The following is a 22,942-nucleotide window of genomic DNA, read 5'->3' as shown; positions in this document are numbered from 1 at the left end:
CAAATTCATTGATTAGCTCTAGTAGTTTTCTGGTAGCATCTTTAGGATTCTCTATGTATAGTATCATGTCATCTGCAAAGAGTGACAGCTTTACTTTTTCTTTTCCGATTTGGATTCCTTTTATTTCCTTTTCTTCTCTGATTGCTGTGGCTAAAACTTCCAAAACTATGTTGAATAAGAGTGGTGAGAGTGGGCAACCTTGTCTTGTTCCTGACCTTAGTGGAAAGGCTTTCAGTTTTTCACCATTGAGGACGATGTTGGCTGTGGGTTTGTCATATATGGCCTTTATTATGTTGAGGAAAGTTCCCTCTATGCCTACTTTCTGGAGGGTTTTTATCATAAATGGGTGTTGAATTTTGTCAAAAGCTTTCTCTGCATCTATTGAGATGACCATATGGTTTTTCTCCTTCAATTTGTTATTATGGTATATCACATTGATTGATTTGCGTATATTGAAGAATCCTTGCGTCCCTGGGATAAATCCCACTTGATCATGGTGTGTGATCCTTTTAATGTGTTGTTGGATTCTGTTTGCTAGTATTTTGTTGAGGATTTTTGCATCTATGTTCATCAGTGATATTGGTCTGTAATTTTGTTTTCTTGTAGTAACTTTGTTTGGTTTTGGTATCAGGGTGATGGTGGCCTCATAGAATGAGTTTGGGAGTGTTCCTTCCTTCACAGTTTTTCGGAAGAGTTTGAGAAGGATGGGTGTTAGCTCTTCTCTAAATGTTTGATAGAATTCACCTGTGAAGCCATCTGGTCCTGGACTTTTGTTTGCTGGAAGATTTTTAATCACAGTTTCAATTTTATTACTTGTGATTGGTCTGTTCATATTTTCTATTTCTTCCTGGTTCAGTCTTGGAAGGTAATACTTTTCGAAGAATTTGTTCATTTTTTCCACGTTTTCCATTTTATTGACATAGAGTTGCTTGTAGTAATCTCTTAGAATGCTTTGTACTTCTGCGGTGTCTGTTGTAATTTCTCCCTTTTCATTTTTATTGATTTGAATCCTCTCCCTCTTTTTCTTGATGAGTCTGGCTAATGGTTTATCAATTTTGTTTATGTTTTCAAAGAACCACCTTTTAGTTTTATTGATCTTTGCTATTGTCTTGTTTCTATTTCATTTACTTCTGCTCTGATCTTTATGAAATCTTTTCTTCTGCTAACTTTGGGTTTTGTTTGTTCTTCTTTCTCTAGTTCCTTTAGGTGTAAGGTTAGATTATTTATTTGAGATTTTTCTTGTTTCTTGAGGTAGGCTTGTATAGCTATAAACTTCCCTCTTAGAACTGCTTTTGCTGCATCCCATAGTTTTGGATCGTCGTGTTTTCATTGTCATTTGTCTCTAGGTATTTTTTGATTTCCTCTTTGATTTCTTCAGTGATATCTTGGTTATTTAGTAATTTATTGTTTAGCCTCCATGTGTTTGTGTTTTTTATGTTTTTTTCCCTGTAATTGATTTCTAATCTCATAGTGTTGTGGTCAGAAAAGATGCTTGATATGATTTCAGTTTTCTTAAATTTACTGAGGCTTGATTTGTGACCCAAGATGTGATCTATCCTGGAGAATGTTCCGTGTGCACTTTAGAAGAAAGTGTAATCTGCTGTTTTTGGTTGGAATGTCCTATAAATATCAATTAAATCTATCTGGTCTTTTGTGTCATTTAAAGCTTCTGTTTCCTTATTAATTTTCTGTTTGGATGATCTGTCCATTGGTGTAAGTGAGGTGTTAAAGCCCCCCACTATTATTGTGTTACTGTTGATTTCCTCTTTTACAGCTGTTAGCAGTTGCTTTATGTATTGAGGTGCATCTGTGTTGGGTGCATATATATTTATAATTGTTATATCTTCTTGTTGGATTGATCCCTTGATCATTATGTAGTGTCCTTCCTTGTCTCTTGTAACATTCTTTAAAGTCTATTTTATCTGATATGAGTATTGCTACTTCAGCTTTCTTTTGATTTCCATTTGCATGGAATATCTTTTTCCATGCCCTCACTTTCCGTCTGTATGTGTCCCTAGGTCTGAAGTGGGTCTCTTGTAGACAGCATATATGTGGGCCTTGTTTTTGTATCCATTCAGCAAGCCTGTGTCTTTTGGTTGGAGCATTTAACCCATTCATGTTTAAGGTAATTACCAATATGTATGTTCCTATTACCATTTTCTTAATTGTTTTGCATTTGTTTGTAGATTCTTTTCTTCTCTTGTGTTTCCCCACTTAGAGAAGTTCCTTTAACATTTGTTGTAGAGCTGGTTTGGTGGTGCTGAATTCTCTTAGCTTTTGCTTGTCTGTAAAGCCTTTGATTCTCCATTGAATCTGAATGAGATCCTTGCTGGGTAGAGTCATCTTGGTTGTAGGTTCTTCCCTTTCATCACTTTAAGTATATCATGCCACTCCCTTCTGGCTTGTAGAGTTTCTGCTGAGAAATCTGCTTTTAACTTTATGGGAGTTCCCTTGTATGTTGTCATTTCTCCCTTGCTGCTTTCAAGAGTTTTTCTTTTTCTTTAATTTTTGCCAATTTGATTACTGTGTGTCTCAGCGTGTTTCTCCTTGGGTTTATCCTGTATGGGACTCTCTGCACTTCCTGGACTTGGGTGGCTATTTCCTTTCCCATGTTAGGGAAGTTTTCGACTATAATCTCTTCAAATATTTTCTCTGGTCCTTTCTCTCTTCTCCTTCTGGGACCCCTATAATGCAAATGTTGTTGCATTTAATGTCCCAGAGGTCTTCATTTCTTTTCATTCTTTTTTCTTTATTCTCTTCCATGGCAGTGAATTTCACCATTCTGTGTTCCAGGTCACTTATCTGTTCTTCTGCCTCAGTTATTCTGCTATTGATTCCTTCTAGTGTAGTTTTCATTTCAGTTATTGTATTGTTCATCTCTGTTTGTTTGTTCTTTAATTCTTCTAGGTCTTTGTTAAACATTTCTTGCATCTTCTCCGTCTTTGCCTCCATTCTTTTTCCGAGGTCCTGGATCATCTTCACTATCGTTATTCTGAATTCTTTTTCTGGAAGGTTTCCTATCTCCACTTCATTTAGTTGTTTTTCTGGGGTTTTATCTTGTTCCTTCATCTGGTACATAGCCCTCTGCCTTTTCATCTTGTCTGTGTTTCTGTGAATGTGTTTTTTGTTCCACAGGCTGCAGAATTGTTGTTTTTCTTGCTTCTGCTCTCTGCCCACTGGTGGATGAGGCTATCTAAGAGGCTTGTGCAAATTTTCCACTCCAAAAGTATTCTTTGTGCTCCTTTGCATTCCATCCAACTTTCCATTCCCTACCAGATAACCACTGATCTGCCTTTTGTTGCAATAAATAATTTTACATTTTCAATAATTTTATATAAATGAATTCATATAGTAAGTACTGTTTTGTTTCTGGCTTCTTTAACTCAGCATAAGGCTTTTGAGAGTCATTTAGGTTGTTGCTTGTGTCAGTAGTTTGCTTCTTTTTTTGCAGAGGTATATTCTATACAGATGGATATATTTAACCTTATTCATATCTTTTGATGGACATTTGGGTTAACAGTTTCTGGCTATTTTGAATAAAGATTCTATGAACCTTCATGTACAAGTTTTTTTGTGGACAGCAGTTTTTGTTTCTTTTGGATATGTAACAGTTGTTTTCATATCCTAGGTATGAGAATGGTTATTTTCATATCCTAGCAGTATATGAGTATCCCACTTTCTCTACGTTCTCACCAACACTTGACTTTTCTAAAAAAGTTTTAGCCCTTTTGGTTGCTATGCAGTAGTATCTCATTTTGGTTTTATTTTACATTTCCTTATGACTTGTGATGTTGCGCATCCTTTCATGTTTGACATTAGTAGCTCTTCTTTTGGAAAGTGTTACATGTTCAGTTGTATCCGCTCAAAAAAACAGATATGTTAGAGTCCTAACCCCTAGTACCTCAGAATGTGACCTTATTTGGAGATGGAGTCTCTACAGATATAATTAATTTGAAATGAGGTCATTATAGTGGGCATTAATCCACTATGGCTGGTGTGCTTATAACAAGGGAAAAATTTGGACAAAGAGACAGGCAAGAATGCCATGTGAAGATAAAGGCAGAGATCTGGGTGCTGCATCCACAGCCATGGAATGCCAAAGAGTGCCAGCAAGCCACCAGGAGAGAGGCATGGAATAGATTCTTCCTCACAGTCCTAAGAAGGAACCAGCTCTGCTAATATCTTGATCTCAGACTTGTAGTCTCCAGAACTGTGAGGTAATGAATTTCAGTTGTTTAAGCTGTTTAAGCCACCCAGTTTTTGGTACTTTGTTACAGTAGCCTTAGGAAACTAATACATGAAGTGTTATATAAATTTATTCCCCAGTTTATAAAACTGGATTGTTTGTCTTCCTGTTACTGAGTTGTAAAAGGCCTTTATATATTCAGATATGAGTCCTTTGTCAGATTTATTTATTGCAAATATTTTCTCTCATTTTGTAATTTGCCTTTTACTTTCCTTAGTGGTGATTTTAAAGAGCAAAATTTTTAATAAAGCCTAGGTTGTGAAATGTTTTTATTATTGTTTTGTGTGTTCTGTATAGTAAATCTTTTCCTACCCAAAGTTGGCAATTTTTTTTCTTATATTTTCTTCTAGAAATTTTATAGTTTTAGATTTTACTTTTAGGTCTGTGATTCATTTTGAATCAGTTTTGCATGTGAGGTAAGGTAAGGGTCAATGTTAATGTCTTTATGAATATCCAGTAGTTAACAGCATTATTTGTTGAAAAGCCTTTTTCCCTCCCTCACTGAATTTGTATTGCACTTTGTCAAAAAACAATTAACCATATATGTGTACATTTATTTTTGAACTCTTTTGTCTGTTCCATTGATAAGTCTGTCCACCTTTTGACCAATACCACACTGTGTTGACATCAAGTAGCGTAAGCCTTTCAACATCATTCTTTTTAAAAATTTGATTTAGCTAATCTAGGTCATTTGCATTTTTAACAGTTTGCAATCAGTTTATCAGTTTCTACAAAAGGTGTGTTGGAGGGACTTCCCTGGTAGTGCAGTGGTTAAGAATCTGCCTACCAATGCAGGGGACACGGGTTTAATTCCTGGTCCGGGAAGATCTCATATGCCGTGGAGCAACTAAGGCCGTGCGCCACAAGTACTGAGCCCACGCGAGCCACAACTACTGAAGCCCGTGTGCCTAGAGCCCATGCTCTGCAACAAGAGAAGCCACTGCAATGAGAAGCCTACGCACCACAACAAAGAGTAGCCCCCCATCGCTGCAGCTAGAGAAAGCCCGCGTGCAGCAACGAAGACCCAACGCAGCCAAAAATAAATAAAATTTTTTTAAAAAAGTGTGTTGGAATTATTATTGGGATTGCATTGAATCTATAAATCATTGGAAGAAAACAAACATCTTAAGAATATTGAGTCTTCCAACCCACATACATATTATGTCTCTCTTCAGGTTTTAATTTCTTTTAGCAATGTTCTGTAATTCGCAGTGAAGACGTCTTGCATATCATTCACTACAGTTTAGTCCTAAATATTTTATCTTTTTTGGAGTTGGTGTAAATGGAATTTTTTGAAAGTTTTGGTTTCCAATTATTTGCTTTTGCTAGGAAAAAAATACAGTTTGATTGCTTAATGTAGTATCCTGCAACCTTATTAAATTTAACTATTAGTTTTAGTAGTTTTGTAAATTCTTTGTAAATTTTCAGTATAAACAATCATGTCATTTGTAAATAGAGACAATTTTGCTTCTTCCTTACTGGCTCTTAAGCTTTTTATTTCTTTTACTTGCCCTCTAACCATGGTTAGGACATTCAACATCATGTTAAATAGAAATAAGAAGCATGAGAATCCTTTGTTTTGTTCCCCATCTTAATGAGGATAATGTTCAGCATTTCATCATTAGACGGGTTAGCGGTGGGGTTTTGTATATGACCTTTACTGGATTGAGATTTTTCTGGACTTTTAGTTTGCTGAAAATTTTATCATGAATTTGGCTTAAATTGAGTCATATGTTTTCCATATGTTGAAATGATCATGTAGGTTTTCTCCTTTATTATGTTAATATGGAAAATTACACTTTTTTTTTTAGATGTTAAATAAACCTTGTCTTGTGATAAATATTATTAGTCATGATGTGTTATTGTTTGGATTATCATTTTCATGGTGAATTTGCTACATTTTAAAAAGGATTTCTTGCATGTGTTCGTGAGGGACATTGGTTCATCATTTTCTTCTGTAATGTCTTTGTCAGGGTTTAATATTAAGGCTGTGCTGGTCTTATAGTTGGGAAATGTTTCTGTTTTCTAAAAGAATTTGTGTAAAAATGTCATCTGTTTTAAATGTTTGGTAGAATTCCCATCTGGGACTTCTCTGTAGAAGAATTTTGATAACAAATTCAGTTTTTTAAAATAGATATGGGGCCCTTCAGACCTGTTTTCATGCTGTGTCAAGATATTGTGTGTGGAAAATAGTATTTTTCAAGGAATTTCTTGATTTCATCTAACGTGTTGAATTATTTGGCCTCAAGTTGTTCGTAATTATTTTCTTGTCTTTTTAAAGTTTGTAGTTTTTTTTTTGTAGTGATAACTTCTCTTTCATTCTTGATATTGGTGATTGCATTCTCTTTTTCCTCTACCAGTCTAGAAAAAGGGTTTATTCAGTTTGTTAACATTTGACTTTGTTAATATTCTCAATTGTCTGTTTTCAACTTCATTGATTTCTGTCCTTTATTATTTTCTTCTTTCTCTTATTTTTGGTTTATTTTAGTCTTCTTTTTGTAGCCTCTTGAGGTGAATCCTTAGGTCACTGATTTTAAACTTCCTTCTCTAGTATAAGCATTTGAAGCTACAAATTTATTTCTAAGTGCTTGTAAAGTTCAGGAACAGATCACAAGACCACTTTTACTTTTGACACCAGTTGCAGGTGTAGGGGTTCCCAAAACCACTCTTAGTTTCAGTAATTCAGTAGAAGACTCAAAGATTTCACTGAAAGCTGTTGCAGGTTTAGGGGTTCCCGAAACCACTCTTTGGTTCAGTAATTCAATAGAAGACTCAAAGAACTCATTGAAAGCTGTTATATTCATGGTTATGGTTTATTATAGTGAAGGATGGAAATTAAAATCAGCAAAGGGAGAGTTACATGGGGTAGAGTCTGAGAGAGTTACAAATGAGGAGTTTCCAGGTGTTCTCCCTGTGGAGTCATGGACGACTTTAACTTTTCTGGCAGCAATGTGTGATAATACACACTGAATATTTCTAACCAGAGAAACTCACCCAAGCCTTGGTGTCCAGAGTTTTTATTGGGACCTAGTCACATCTATATGGGTGCCTGCTCATGATGCTGACCTATCTCCAGCCCATCTTAGAGGCTAAGCTGATAATATGTGATCCAAACTCTCCACCATAAATTACATGGTTATACTATCTGGTGTGTCACAAAGCCCCCAGATTGGCAAAGACATTCATATCAGGTAGGACATTCCAAGGGTTTAGAGATTACCTTCCAGGAGCTGAGGACAAAGGCCAAACCTCTCTTTGGGCAAAGTTAAATTCTTTACTACACAGTACTGCTTTAGCTTCATTCTACAAATTTTAAAACTGTTTTATTTTCATTATCATTCAGTTTCAGAATATTTCTGATTTCCTTATTGAGTTCATTTTTGATGCATGAGTTTTAGGAGTATGTTGTTTATTATTCAGATTTAAGAGTTTTAGCTAGATGTCTTATTGTTTGTTCCCAAGTTAGTTCTGTAGTGGTCAGAGAATAATTCTTTATGATTTTAGTCCTTTTAAATTTGTGACTTGTTTTATGATCTAACACATGTCCTATCTAGGCAAACATATCATGTACAACAAAAAGAATATATTTTCTTCAGTTGTTGAGCATAGCGAGCTATAAATATCAGTTAGATCAAGATGGTTGATAGTTTAGATTGTCTGTTTACTGACATTTGTATAGTTCTATCAATTCATGATAAAGGAGTTTAAATCTCTTACCAAGATTGTGGAATTGTCTGTTTCTCCCTTTAATTATTTTGTTTTTGCTTGTGTATGTTAAGGCTCTGTGATTAGGTGCACACATTTATGGTTGTTTTATCTCCTGGTGAATTAAATTTTTATCATTTTGAAATCTCTTTTTCTTTAGGTAATGCTCTTTTTCTCGAAGTCTGTTTTATCAGATATAAGTGTAGCCACTCCAGTTTTCTTATGCTTACAATTTATAGGATATATCTTTTTTCATTCATATACTTTCACCCTATCTCTGTCTTTATGTATAAAGTACATCTCTTGCCTTTTTATCCATTCTGATAAACTCTACTTAGTGTTTAGGTCTATTTACATTTACTATAATTATCAATAAGATTAGATTAACATCTGCTTTTTATTTTTTATTAAAAAATTTTTTTTCATCTTTATACCCTCTCTCTTAGGCTTCTTTGTTCTCCTTGTCTCCTTTTGGGTTATTTGAATATTTTTAAGTACTCCCTTTTAATTTAACTACTGTTGGTGTCTTAGCTTTCTTTGCCAAGAACATGGTATACCTTTGTATTTGGTGAAGTTGGACATTTGGATACTTTAGATTTATTAATTCCTAGGCATACCTTTTTTGCTTCTGTTGTAAATGTAGTCTTTTATTTCATTATAGCATCTGATTGATTGCTTTTAGTTTAAATCCGGGGTCAGCAAATGTTCCTGTAAAGAATCATATAGAATTTGCCTTGGCACTTCAGGGCCTTTTGTGTGGTTCCATATAAATTTTAGGATTATGTATTCTAGTTCTGTTGGTATTTTGATAGGGATTGTATTGACTCCGTAGAATGCTTTGGATGGTGTGGACATTTTAACAATATTTTTCTGATTCAAGAACATGGAATATCTTTCTGTTTCTTTGTATCATCTTCAGTTTCCTTCATCAGTATTTTACACTTTTCACAGTATAGGTCTTTCATCTCCTTGGTTAAGTTTATTCCTAGGTATTTTATTTTATTTTTTTGATGCAATTTCAAGTGGTATTGTTTTCTTTCTCTTTCTGATAGTTCATTATTAGTGTATAGAAAAGCAACAGACTTCTGTGTATTAATCTTGTATTCCTGCAAATTTACTTAATTCATTTATCCTAATAGTTTTTGCATGGAAACTTTAGGGTTTTCTGTATATAGTTTCATGCCATCTGCAGATAGTGACAGTTTTAGTTCTTCCCTTTCTATTTGGATGCCTGGTATTTCTTTTTCTTGTCTGGTTGCTGTGGCTAGGACTTCCAGTACTATGTTAAATAGCAGTGATGAGAGTGGACATTCTTGTCTTGTTCCTGATTTTAGAGGAAAGGCTTTCAGCTTTTCACTGTTGAGTATGATTTTAGCTGTGGGTTTATCATAAATGGCCTTTATTATGTTGAGATATATTCTCTCTATATCCACTTTGTTGGGAGTTTTTATCATAAATGGACGTTGAATTTTGTCAGATGCTTTCTCTGCGATTATTGAGATGATCATGTGATTTTTTAATTTATCCTTCCTTTTGTTAATGTGGTGTATCACACTGATTCATTTGCGAATATTGAACCACCCTTGCATCCCTGGAATAAATTCCACTTGATCATGCTGTATGATTCGTTTTATATATTGTTGAAATTGGTTTGCTAATATTTTGTTAAGGATTTTTGCACCTATATTTATCAGAGATAATTGCCCTTCCCTTCTGGCCTGAGAGGTTTCTGCAGAAAAATCAGCTGATAGCCTGATTCTTTGTTTTTTTATGCTGCGTTTAGAATTCTCTCTTTAATTTTTGCCAATTTAATTATGATATGTCTTGATGTGAGTTTGTTTGGGTTCATCTTTTCAGGACCCTCTGTACTCCTCATACCTGGATATCTGTTTCCTTCTTCAGGTTTGGGAAATTTTCTGTCATAATTTCATCAAATACGTTTTCGACCCCCTTCTCTCCCGCTTCTCCTTCTGTGCCTTCTGTAATGTGAATGTTGGTACACTTGGTGTTGTCCTAGAGATCCCTTAAACAGTTCTCATTTTTTTTGTTTTTCTTTTTGCTGTTCTGATTGGGTGATTTCCATTATTCTGTCATCCAGATCACTTATCTGTTTTCCTGTATCGCCTAGTCTGCTGTTAATTCCTTCTAGTGTGTTTTTTGTTTCAGTTATTCTTCAGTCTGACTGGTTCTTTTTTATATTTTCTAGATGAAAGACAGTAGAAGGCTTTATACTAAGGATACAAGCCTTAAAAACATTAAAAAGATGGGGAAATGTATTTAGAATGCTCTTATTACAATCATTTTAAAATGCTCTTATTACAGTCATTTTAAAATCCCCTTCCTCCTTTATCCCTACTTTCTCATTCCCATTTTGTAATTATTTTCTAGTTTAGGTGTTAGATAAGTTATGCTTGGACCACAGTAGGAGGCTTAGTTTTATGCATTCTAACTATTAACAGTGTTTATATGAAATTTTATGTTAAAATTATTTTGAAAATATGTTGAGATCAACCTTTAGGTAGTAAGAAATACAAATGAATGTTGCTGTGCAATGTAATAGAGGGCCTGGAAAGCTACTTGGAAATGCTTTCTCAAATAATAATTGTAACCAAAGAAATCCCTTTTTTAAATCACTAATAAGTAATAGAATTTTCCTTTTGGTAACTGTATTTTGTTTTATTAGGCTTTCTTAAAGGTGCCAAGTACAAGGGAACTCAGAAAATTAAGAGTTTCTACTGTCTAGAGATGAAACAATTTCAGCATCAAAAAGGACATTTTTAGTGGATGTAAAGCAATCATATATGTGTAGTCCATCATTTTATAATAATTTTTAAATTAAAGTATTCACATACCATAACACTTAACCTTTTAAAGCTGTACAGTTCTGTATACAAGGCTGTGCAACCATCACCACTAATTAATTCCAGAACATTTTTGTCACACCCCAAAGAAGCTCCATACCCACAGCACTTGATTCCCATTTTCCCTCTACCCCATCCTTGGAAAACACTAATCTACCTTCTGGTTCTGTGAATTTGCCTATTCTGAACATATGTTCATATAAATGGAATTATACAGTATGTGGCCTTTTGCATCTGGCTTCTTTCACTTAGCATAATGTAATCAAAGCTCCATGTTGTAGGATGTATAAATACTTAATTCCTTTTTTATATTTGAATAATATTTCAGTATATGAATATACCACATTTTGTTTATTCATTCATAAATTGATATACATTTGGATTGTTTCCACTTTGGGGCTCTTATGAAGTGTGATGCTATGAACATTTGTGTACAGGTTTTTGTGTGGATGCATGTTTTCAGTTCTGTTGGATATATACCTAGGAGTGGAATTGCTCAGTCATATGGTAACTCTTTTTACCTTTTGAGGAACTGCCAAACTGCTTTCTAGGGTGCCTGTACCATTTTACATTCCTTCCAGCACTGTTTGAGGATTCCTATATCTTTACATCCTTACCAACATATGTTTTGCCCGTCTTTTTGATTATAGCCATCCTGGTAGCTGTGAAGTAATATCTCATTGTGGTTTTGATTTGCATTTTTGCAATGACTAATGATGTTGAACATCTTTTCATGTGCTTATTGGCCAATTGTGTATCGTCTTTGGAGAAATGTCTGTGTAAATCCTTTGCCCATTTTAAAATTGGGTTGTCTTTTTATTGTTGAGTTGAAAGACTTTCTTATGTATTCTGGGTATTTATCAGATACTTACCTTATGTACTGTTTGTGAATAGCCTTATCAAATATATAATTTGCAAATATTTTCTCCCATTCTGTGGGTTATCTTTTTGCCTTTTTGATAATGTCCTTTGATGATCAAAATTTTTTTCATTTGTATGAAGGCAGATTTATGTTTTTTCCCCCCCCACTTTGGTTGCTTATTGGCTAATACAAGGTCAAAAGATTTGCACTTATGTTTTCTTCTAAGACGTTTATAGTTTTAGCTCTTATATTTAGGTGTTGATCCATTTTGAGAAAAGAGGTCTAATTTAACTCCTTTGCATCCAGATGTTTGAGCATCATTTGTTGAAAAGATGTTCTTTTCTCATTAAGTTCTCTTGGCACTCATGTTGAAAATCAGTTGACCATAATCTAAGGATACATTTTTGGACTCTTAATTCTATTATTATATTGCTCTGTGTCTATCCTTATGCCAGTATGACAATCTTGATTCATGTAGCTTTGAAGGAAGTTTTGAAATCGGGAAGTGTGAGTCCTCCATTTTCTTCTTCTGTTTCAAAACTGTTTCGACTATTCTGGGTCCTTTCCAGCTCTTTATGAGTATTAGGGTCAGCTTGTCAATTTCTGAAGAAAGCCAGATGGCATTTTGATCGGAATTGCATTGATTGATATATAAAAACCTCCTAATTGCTTTAGGAGGATGATAGGGAACCAGTTTTTTATCTGTCTTGAAAACTAGTAGATAAAATGACATGTTATTCATGTGTGAATCATACCAATAGGTAAACAAATAGTAAGTGAAGAGACTTACTCTTTTTATACATATATCTTTTAATAAATAAAAAGGAATAATAGAATTAGATTGTCATCACTTTGCAACCATCATTGAATGAATTGATTCAGGCATTGAGTATCAAGAGCTCCTAACATCACAAAAAGATGTAACCAAGACATTATGTGCTTCTTGATAGAAGAACATAGTACCATCTATAGTCTTGCCAAAGGATTGAACGTGAGACTGATCAAGCTATTACATTTAGCTGCCAATTTGCAGGAAGTACAGAAGCCAAGGGAGCACACTGAATGGTCCCATGAATATGAAGTGATTATACTGGGGACCCTACAGGTTAAATGCCTTGAGTTTCTCAGTAATTATAAGGAGTAAAAAGGGATCAGGGGGCAACATACATTAAAGATACATAAAAGACATAAAATTTTTAGTGGTTTCTTTCTTTACTTTTCAGAATGAACCATTTCTTGTTTTAAATCTTTTCATACCCCCCAAATTGCATATGGATATGCTTCATGGATACGCTTCACATACACATATTGCATGTGCATATGATGTTAATTCATACGTACACATATATAAATACACTATTGCTTTGTTTTAAAATGTTCAAGTTGTGTGTGTTAGCTTTGAAACATGCTTTCCTCATTCAGTAATTATGTCTTCATCTTTTTCTGTTAGAATAAGTAGCTTTTTACCCAATTTAACTTCCACATAACATTTCCTAGGATGACTGTACCATAATTTTTAAAAAAAATCTATTGAAAGGCAGCTTGTTTCCAGTTTTTCTTTATTCCAGACTGTACTATAGGGAATATCCTTCCACATGTATCTCTCTTTAAAGTACATACTAAGTTGTGGAGTATCCTTAAAGTTTGAAAACATGGTATCAAGTTTCCTTCCTTATAGTGTATCTACTACTAAGGTATAAGAATACTTAAATTTTGCTTTCACTCAATTGAGCATATAACCTGTTAAGTTTTGTAAGTATGTCTATGTTAATTTCAGCCTTACTCAGGATATAGTTAGTGAATTCTTTTCATTGGTTTTGAAAATAATTGAAGTCTACATGTAAAACCAGGTTTCTTATATCATGTTAAATTAACTGATGTTGATGTGGGCCTGATTGTTGTTTTCCATGTAATTGTACCATTTCACAGAAGGATGTTGTTTAAAAAGTGATGCTGGAAGTTGTGTAATAACTTTCAGCAAATTCATAGCTAAGTTTTTAAAAATATATTTTACAATGTACATGTTTGTCTATATACAACAAATATTTATGCTCCTCACTGATGCTATATCTTCTAAGATTAATTCCTAGAGGTGGAATTACTGGAGGAATAGAAACATTTTCAGGACTTTTGAAACATTTCGCCAGACTGCCCACCAGAAAAAGACCTCTGCCAGGAATGTGATGATTTATGCCCATTTCTCTGAATGTTGGCACTGTAATTCTTACTTACTAAAAAAGTTGAGCATGTTTTTCCTATAAGCTTACTGACCCATTTGTATGCCTTTTATGAGTATCCCTTTATTAATCTTTACTGACTCTTTTTTTCAATGATTTCTAAAAGCCAGCTTATAGTGGCTAATAATCGTGTTTATTGTTAGAAACATTTGTTTTCTATTGTACCTTTTTTGTGTCTTTTCATTATATGTGTGTTTAATTTGGGGGGGGTGTAGTATCTAAGTTTGTTTTGTTTTTGTGTATGTGCATACACATTCCCAGCCTGATTTGAGAAACATGCACTTTTATTTTCTCCCAGTTCCTATAATTAGGATTTCCTTTACTTTTATGTATGGTGTGAGGTAGATTTGGTTTTCTACGTGCGTGAGCATGCAAGAGAGAGAGAAAGAAACAAGTATTCTTTTATAGGTAAAAGAAAAATACTGTTATCTAGTAATTAATTTTCAATTAGAATTTGAAAAGGCTGACTTTTTTTTTTGGTACAAGTTAATTGAATAAGAAGACCAGACTTAATTAGCTGAACAACTTTGGCTTTTTATGTTGACTTCACTTAAACAGCTGTATCTTTAGAGACACAGTGTTCAGCTAACATTGGGTAAAAAATGGACAAATCAGTATTCAGGTTTCTTTTTCACCTAGCTTTGAAGTCTTATTTGTATTTATTTTTTTTTTGTGGTAAAAATACACATAACATAAAATTTACCACCTTAACCATTTTTGAGTTTGCAGTTCAGTGGTATTAAATGCATCCACATTGTTGAGCAGCCATTACCACCATCCGTCCCCATAACGTTTAGTGTAGTAAAACTGAAATTCTGTGCCTATTGAACAGTAACTCAGAATTCTCTCCTCCCACCAGCCCATGATAGCCACCATTCTACTTTCTGTCTTTATGATTTTGACTACTCTAAGTACCTCATGTAAGTTCAATCATACAGTATTTGTCTTTTTGAGACTGGTTTACTTCACTTAGCGTACTGTCTGCAAGGTTCATCCATATTGTAACATATAGCAGAATTTCCTTCCTTAAAGGCTGAATAATATTCCATTTTGTGTGTGTGTGTGTGTGTGTGTGTGTGTGTGTGTGTATACACACATATATATACACCTCATTTTGCTTATCTATCTATCCATTGATAGATACTTGGGTTTCTTCCATGTTTTACCTACTGTGAATAATGCTACTATGAACACTGGTGTACAAATATTTCTTCAAGACCCTGCTTTCAGTTCTTTTGGGTATATGTCCAGAAGTGGAATTCTTGAATCATATGGTAATTGTATTTTCAATTTTTGAGGAACCACCATACCATTTTCTGCAATGGCTGGACTATTTTACATTCCCACCAATAGTGCACAAGTGTTCCAATTTCTCTACATCCTTACCAACACTTGTTTTCTGCTTTTTTTTTTTAACCAGTCTTTCTTTTCTTTAATAATTTTTTTATTGAAGTATAGTTGATTTACAGTGTTGTGTTAATTACTGCTATACAGCAAAGCGATTTAGTTATAAGTATATATGTATACATTCTTTTTTATTTATATTCTTTTCCATTATGGTTTATCATAGGATATTGAATATAGTTCTCTGTGTTATACAGTAGGTCCTTGGCTTTTTTTAATAGTAGCCATTCCAGTGGTTGTGAGGTGGTACCTCGAGTTTTGATTTGCATTTCTGTAATGATTAGTGATGTTGAGCATCTTTTCATGTGCTTACTGGCTATTTGTATATATTCTTTGGAGTTCTTTGCCCATTTTTGAATTGAGTTGTTTAGTTTTTTGTTGCATTTTAGGAATTTTCTGTATATTCTGGGTATTAATCCCTTATCAGATATGTGATTTGTAAATATTTTCTCCCATTCTGTGGGTTGCCTTTTTACTCTGTGATTAGAGTCATTTGATGCACAAAATTTTTCAATTTTTATGAAGTCAAATTTGTTCCTTCTTTTGTTACTTCTGCCTTTGGTGTCATATCCAAAAACTCATAGCCAAACGCAATGTCTTAAAGCTTTTCCTCTAAGAGTTTTATTGTTTTAGGTCTTACATGTAAGTCCTTGATCCACCTTGAGTTAATTTTCGTATATGGTATTAGGTAAGGGTCCAACTTCATTCTTTTATGTGTGGATATCCAGTTTTTGCAGCACGATTTGTTGTAAAAGCTGTATTTCCCTATTGAATGGTCTTGGCACCCTTGTGAAAAATAATTTTTGTATGTGAGGGTTTATTTCTGGACTCTCTCTTTCATTCTATTGGTCTGTATTTCTGTCTTTATGCGAGTACCAAACTGTTTTGATTACTGTAGCTTTGTAGTAAGTTTTGAAATGAGAAAGAGTGAGTCCTTCAGCTTTGTTTTTTTTTTTCATGGTGATTTTGACTATTTGAATCCCTTGAGATCCAAATGAATTTTAGGATGGGTTTTTCTGTTTTGCAAAAAATGTCATTGGGATTTTGATAGGAATCGGATTAAATCTGTAAATTGCTTTAAGTAGTATTGACATCTTACCAATATTAAATCTTCAACCTATGAACATGGGATGTGTTTCCATTTATTTCTGTTGTCTTTAACTTTTTTTTTCAGCAGGTCTTTTCATTGCACAAGTCTTTCACCTTAATTATTGCACAAGTCTTTGTAGTTTTCATTGCACAAGTCTTTCACCTTATTTTTTTTGATGCTGTTGTAAATGGAACTGTTTTTGTAATTTTCAGGTTGTGTATAAAATGCAACTGTTTGTGTATAGAAATGCAACTGATTTTTGTGTGTCAGCTTTTGTAGGATACAAAGCAGTATATCATACTGCTTTGCTACATTCAGTAGTTCTAACAGCTTTTTTGCTGAGTGTTTATTGATATAAGACAGAGATAATATTACTTCCTTTCTAAGTGGATACCTTTTATTGTTTCTTCTTGCCTAATTGTTCTGGCTACGACTTCCGGTACCATGCTGAACAGAGGTGGTAAAACTGATCCAAATTAAACACAGTTTACATCCAAATTTTCCCCTGAAGTTGCAAGCCTTCAACAGACTCCAGAGTTCCAAAATTACATCAGACAGATTATGCCTCTGTAATTATTGTTTAGGTGGGGCAACAGATTCCTGGTGTTTCCTACTCTGCCATCTTTCCAGAGTCTGACTTATTTTTAATAATCAGATAAGTTTATTAAAATATTGGCATGACTTTAAAATGGAGAACCATTTCTCTCAGACTTTATGTATTAAACTGTAAAAGACACTTTTCATTTAGTTAAATATTATGATTTGGGTAGTTACGAAAATCATGATTTGGATTGAACACATGTTGCTTTTCAGAGCTTCCTCATATTTAATAATTTGCTGTACGTTACAGAAATACCGGTATCAGGATGAAGATACACCTCCTCAAGAGCACATTTCCCCACAAATCACTAATGAGGTGATAGGTCCGGAATTGGTTCATGTCTCAGAGAAGAACCTGTCAGAAATTGAAAATGTCCATGGATTTGTTTCTCACTCTCATATTTCACCAATAAAGGTAAGATAGTAACTTTATTTTGTTGCTATGAATTATTTATTACTTTTGTTACTAATGTAGCTCATGCTTAGAGAGAACTATTTTTTCATGTAGGATTTTCCCCCCTTGATGTTTCTGGTTTTGTAATTATAAGGAATTTCATAGTATTTGTTAGCATTCTAAAAACATTTTTAAAAATATATATTATAAATGAATTTTATTCAGTGATAATGATCTTTAAGCCTAAAAGTTCTCATGAAGGAAGTAACTATTATATTTCAAATACCCACATCAAAATATCTTTAAACTTTAAAAAAATATATTAGTAAGTACAGAAAAAGAGCATTAACAGTATCTTTGAAGTCCAGTGTGTGACTTTACCTGACCCCATCACCTTGTCTCTCCCCTCAGAAATAACCACAGTCCTGGTTTCACATATTTAGATTTCTAAACAATATATTGTTTCTTTTGCCTGTTTTGGTTTTTATATAATTGGCATTATACTGTGTCTACTCTCAACTTCCAGTTTTTGGTCAACATTATATGCCTGAGATTCATTATCTTCACTGCTCTAGAGTTTTCTATTTTATGAATATACTATAATTTACCTTACTTTTGATGGATGTTAAGTTATTTTTGGATTATTACTAGTATTAAAAATGCTGTTAAAATCATAGGTTATGTATACACATCTTTGTGGATAACACCAGATTATTTTCAAAAGGTTCTATAATTTACATTTTCAGCAGCAGTATGTAACAGTTTTAATTGATCTATATTCTCATCAATATTTGGTATTGTTATTTTGCCATTGTTTTGGGTTTGAAGTAGTATCTTACTGTGATTTTAATGTGCATTTCACTGTTTGATAATATTGATCATTCAGGTTTCCTATTCTGTGACATACCCTCTCAAGATTTTTTTTCATTTTTGTAATGGGTTGTTCTTTTTACTGATTTGTGCAAGTTCTTTATATATTCCGGATACTAATCCTTTGTTAGTTGTATGTATCGTGTATAAGGATCATTTCTTACTTGTAAACCTTGAAGTGGGTTTTGTAATTCTCTTTGAGGGATGATTTCATATTACTGGTTAATTGTAATGGATTATATAGTACCAGTCAGATTTCAGTTAATAGTTTTTCTAGGTATTTGCCCATTTCATACTTACTTCGAAATATTCTCAACATCCTATTATTTTATGTTTAGGTGTAGCCCCTTTTTCATTCCTAGTATTGTTTATTTGTGCTTTTTATCCTCTTGATCCTTCTTGCCAAAGGATCATCAATTTCAAAGAACCATGTCTTTTAATAGAGAACAGACTGGTGGTTACCAAGGGCGAGGGGGTTGGCGGAGGGATGGAATGGGAGTTTGGGATTAGCAGATGTAAACTTTTATATATAGAATGGATAAACAACAAGGTCCCACTGTATAGCACAGAGAACTATATATCCTATGGTAAACCATAATGGAAAAGAGTATTAAAAATGTATATATATATAACTGAATCACTCTGCTGTACAGCAGTATTTAACACAACATTGTAAATCAACTATGCTTAAGTAAATAAGAAAAAAAATGTCTAAAAAAAACCTCTCCTGTGCCCCTCCCCCATGTGCTGTCACCTCCATCCCCTCTCATACACACATAAACATGAATATATACACGTTTATGCAATATGTAAATGTGTGGATAGCCTACATATCAATCAAAGATTGCATTTGGCCAAGGCAATCTGATCTTACTTTGGGACGCTAAATGAGAGATACACATGGGAAAAAAAATCAGTTGTCTATTAGTGACAGAGACAGTTTTCATTTTATCTTTTCCCCTTTCTCCTCTTATCATTATTATTTTATTTTCTTCTGCTTTCTTTGAGTTTATTCTGTTTGGGATTTTTCCCCTAGTTTCTCAAGTTGGTTACTTAACTGCATTATCAGCCTTTTCTAACGGTATTTGAATTTGTAAATTTTCCTTTAAATACACTTTAGCTGTAACCCACAGGTTTAATATGAAATGTTTATCATAATTCAAACTTTTTTTCTTACTTTCATTATTATTTTTTTCTTTGCCCCATGAGTTATTTAAAAGTATGTTTCTTAATTTTAAACATACGAGACATTTATTCCAACATGTCTTCTTTTAGATTTTATTTTCTCATCTCATTTTTCCTTCTTCTTAGCTTGGAAGCTGTTCTGTTTCTCTTCCTTTAATGGTTATCCTAGAAATTTTTTTTTTTTTTTTAGAAATTCTAATATACATATTTCGCTTACAAAAATTTAGACTCAATATATATCTTTTACCCTCATTTTGAACAACATAAGAACCTTAGAACACTTGAATTCTAAGCACTCCCTCCTGCTTTATATGCTGTTCTTATCAGCCTATGCCTATTTTCTCTTGACTGAATTAATAAAGCCTATTTCTTACTTCAGTCGAAAAACCTTCCCGGGTATGTATAATTCTTTTGTTTCTGATATTTTGAATTTTTGATGTTTATGATTGTTACAAATTATCCAAAGCCAATTTGCACACACCCAACTCCTCAGTCTTTTGGTGGTCATTGGTAGTTCTGTGTGTATGCAGATTCTGACACAGGCAGACATTTAAACAGACAGTGAGCCACATAACATATTGTATATAGCCTCTTTAAATGTGATGAAGCCTCAACTTTTTTTTGTTGCATAAAATGCTCACTCTAGGCAAATAAAACAATATTCCAGAGACCAAGATTTTGTTACCCAGAATTTCCAGACATCTTAGGTATTAAACCTTAAGGTGCCATCTCTAAGGGTATAAGCCTCTTCAGAGTCTTTCTTTCCCTTATGCAAGGGTGGATTGTGTCTAATTTAGCCAATCCATATAACTGAAATACAATGGATTTCACCAATGAAAGCCCACTTCATTCATTATGATAATTGGCAAACTTTTGGTGTTGATCAAAGATTAACATAACAAAAATCTTATAGCAGCCATTTACTTTATAATTAAATGTTAGCTGACCAGTCTAGGAATGTTAATTCCTGATTAGGACAACTGACTGTCCATAGTAATGGTTCTCAGTTGTGGTGGGATATCGGAACCACCTAAAAAGGTTTTAAAATTTATATCTGAGTGCCATCTCAGAGATTGTGATTTAATTGGTCTGGGGTATAGTCTGGCTTTGGAGAGTTTTACAGGTTCTCCAGGTGTTTCTAGGGGATAGCCACTGTTGAGAAGTAATGCACTAGAACCTAGCTTAATTGAACCACCATACACATATTTCTTTACTGTCTGTCTTGAAGTATTTTAAAGTAAATTTCTGACATCTCTTTATTTAATCCTCACTCTGCAGTGAGACTTAAGTGTTTCTAGTTATTGAGTGAGAAAGCATTATTACTTTTTGAAGATTCTCACTTGCTTCCTTAATTTGACTCTTTTTCCCTTGATTTTCTTACCATAAGAGAATTAAGTGAATTTTGCCTGATTCTTTTGGTATCTGCTTTAAAAATGCTCTTGTCCTTTGCATACAGTTAATTATTACATGTTAAAGGATTATGTCTCCCATAGCATTTTTTCCCCCGAGGGCTTTTTAAAGACAAATTTGACGGAGGCTTATTTAAAGGAGTATGTTATTGAGATTAAAATATCCTTTTACTAACAGTTATAAAACACATCTTTTTCAGTTTATCTTTTCTGCAATTGACATACATCTTATAGTTGCTGGTGTTATACTATTGCCTTAGTGCAGTGGCAGTTTGAGTATTTGTATGCAAATCTTTGACAAATTTTGGTTAAGATCAAGAAAGTACTAGCCTCAAAGCATCTTAGTATACTGTGGTAATAATTCAGCTGGTCTCAGTGAAAAGCAGCTGGATCTATCCATCCTTACATGGCATTCTCTTGCTCCTTTTCATTTTGTTTTCTTTTATTAGATATTAACAGCATCAGTCTCTGAAACAGTTATAAATATAAGTTTCTGATGCAAATAGGTAGAGCAGTTGGGTATCATCATCATATTCCCCCTTTGGCTTGCTGGCTCTCTGATTAGGATTTTCATTTCCAGTAGAAGAAATTATCTACTCCTTCATCTGTTTCTAAATCATACTTTACATCTTTTTTTTTTTTTTTTAAAAGAGAGACTTTTTTTTTTAATTTATTTTTTGCGGTACGCGGGCCTCTCACTGTTGTGGCCTCTCCCGTTGTGGAGCACAGGCTCCGGATGCGCAGGCTCAGCGGCCATGGCTCACGGGCCCAGCCGCTCCGCGGCATGTGGGATCTTCCCGGACCGGGGCACGAACTCGTGTCCCCTGCATCGGCAGGCGGACTCTCAACCACTGCGCCACCAGGGAAGCCCTTACATCTTTTTTAAATGTGAATTTTTTCCTATTATAAACTTGTATTACACATTTTCCCATGTTAAATTTTTTTAAAACTTGATATGTAACATTACATAGTATATTGGTACCTTAACTTGCTGAACACTTCTGGTCTTCGCTATTTGTTATTTCCATTTTTACTAGGTTTTGTAAAGAAGGCTTTAGTGAATCATCTTGGGGCATAAAAAGTATGTTTAGTTGTTTTCTTAGGATGGATTTCCAGAAGTCAAATTACTGGGTCAGAAATCTTGATAGGCTGGACTTTTGACAAACTATATTCTGATACAATTGTAATTTAAGAATTATTAAAGCTGCCCCATTTGGGGTATTTCTTCCTGCTTCTCCTATCTCATGCATAGATTAAAATTTGAGGAGTGAGCATAGGATTGGGGTAGTGTAATAGCAGAATGGTTAGGATTACTTTAACTTTCTGCTAGAGAACCAGATTTTTAAAAAATAACTTTGTTTTGACATAAGGCAAGTTTTAATGTTTTTAAAATTTTTTCAAATAACTGCAAATGTTTTAGGAAGCTCAACAATGGAATATATGTTATTTAAAATATAAATAAGATTAGCAGTCTTTTTTTAGAAACAAAAAAGCTAATATAAGGAACTTTTCCACTTTTATAGTATTGTGGTTTGGAATGAAGCAAGTAACTGTTGTACTATACATAGAACTCAGTATATGAATTATTATTTTTGTAATTTGAAAAATTATCTTTGAATAGTAGCAGTTTGCTGAGTAGAATGTAAATTAGGCACTGCTTTGTTCTTCACAGTTCTTATAAAAGCTAATAGAAAAATAAGATTAATAGATGATTGCTTTAAAAATCAACATAATATTAGTTTTGTTTATCAAATAACATGCATTTAGCATTTATTAAACATCTATGTTAGTAAGTTTGTTAGGCTTCAGTGACCGGTATTTTTTATGGAGAGATAGTTATAACACGGTATGATGTAACATGAAAAAATAAAGAGAAGTTAAATTCTTGAAGTATTGTAAAAAAACAAAGTTGATATTTGGACAAGGTGTTGAAGGATGTATACAATATGCTAATTCAGAGGAGAAGGCAGTTACTGGAGAAAATAAGTACAGTAGGAGAGTGATAGTCTGAAGAGACTAAAAATGCAGAAAAGTTCATTATATTGTAGTTGATGTTTAGGATGGTTGTTAGGAAATGAG

General features: G+C 33.6%; 1 protein-coding gene across 7 annotated transcripts in view; it reads left to right on the top strand.

Annotated features, from left to right (window-relative positions):
- Positions 1-22,942, top strand: part of DLG1 (discs large MAGUK scaffold protein 1) — a 286,699-nt gene that overhangs the window by 85,229 nt on the left and 178,528 nt on the right. For all 7 annotated transcript variants that reach the window (XM_027108229.1, XM_027108241.1, XM_027108235.1 and 4 more), the window contains exon 5: positions 17,256-17,420. In XM_027108229.1, the coding sequence (XP_026964030.1) occupies positions 17,256-17,420 (165 nt within the window). The remainder of the gene's footprint in view (positions 1-17,255; positions 17,421-22,942) is intronic.

This window comes from Aethalodelphis obliquidens, unplaced genomic scaffold (genome assembly GCF_003676395.1).
Source record: "Aethalodelphis obliquidens isolate GAN/ISIS:26980383/991018 unplaced genomic scaffold, ASM367639v1 scaffold1, whole genome shotgun sequence".
Lineage (NCBI taxonomy): Eukaryota > Metazoa > Chordata > Mammalia > Artiodactyla > Delphinidae > Aethalodelphis > Aethalodelphis obliquidens.
This window is presented reverse-complemented; position numbering and strand designations above follow the sequence as displayed.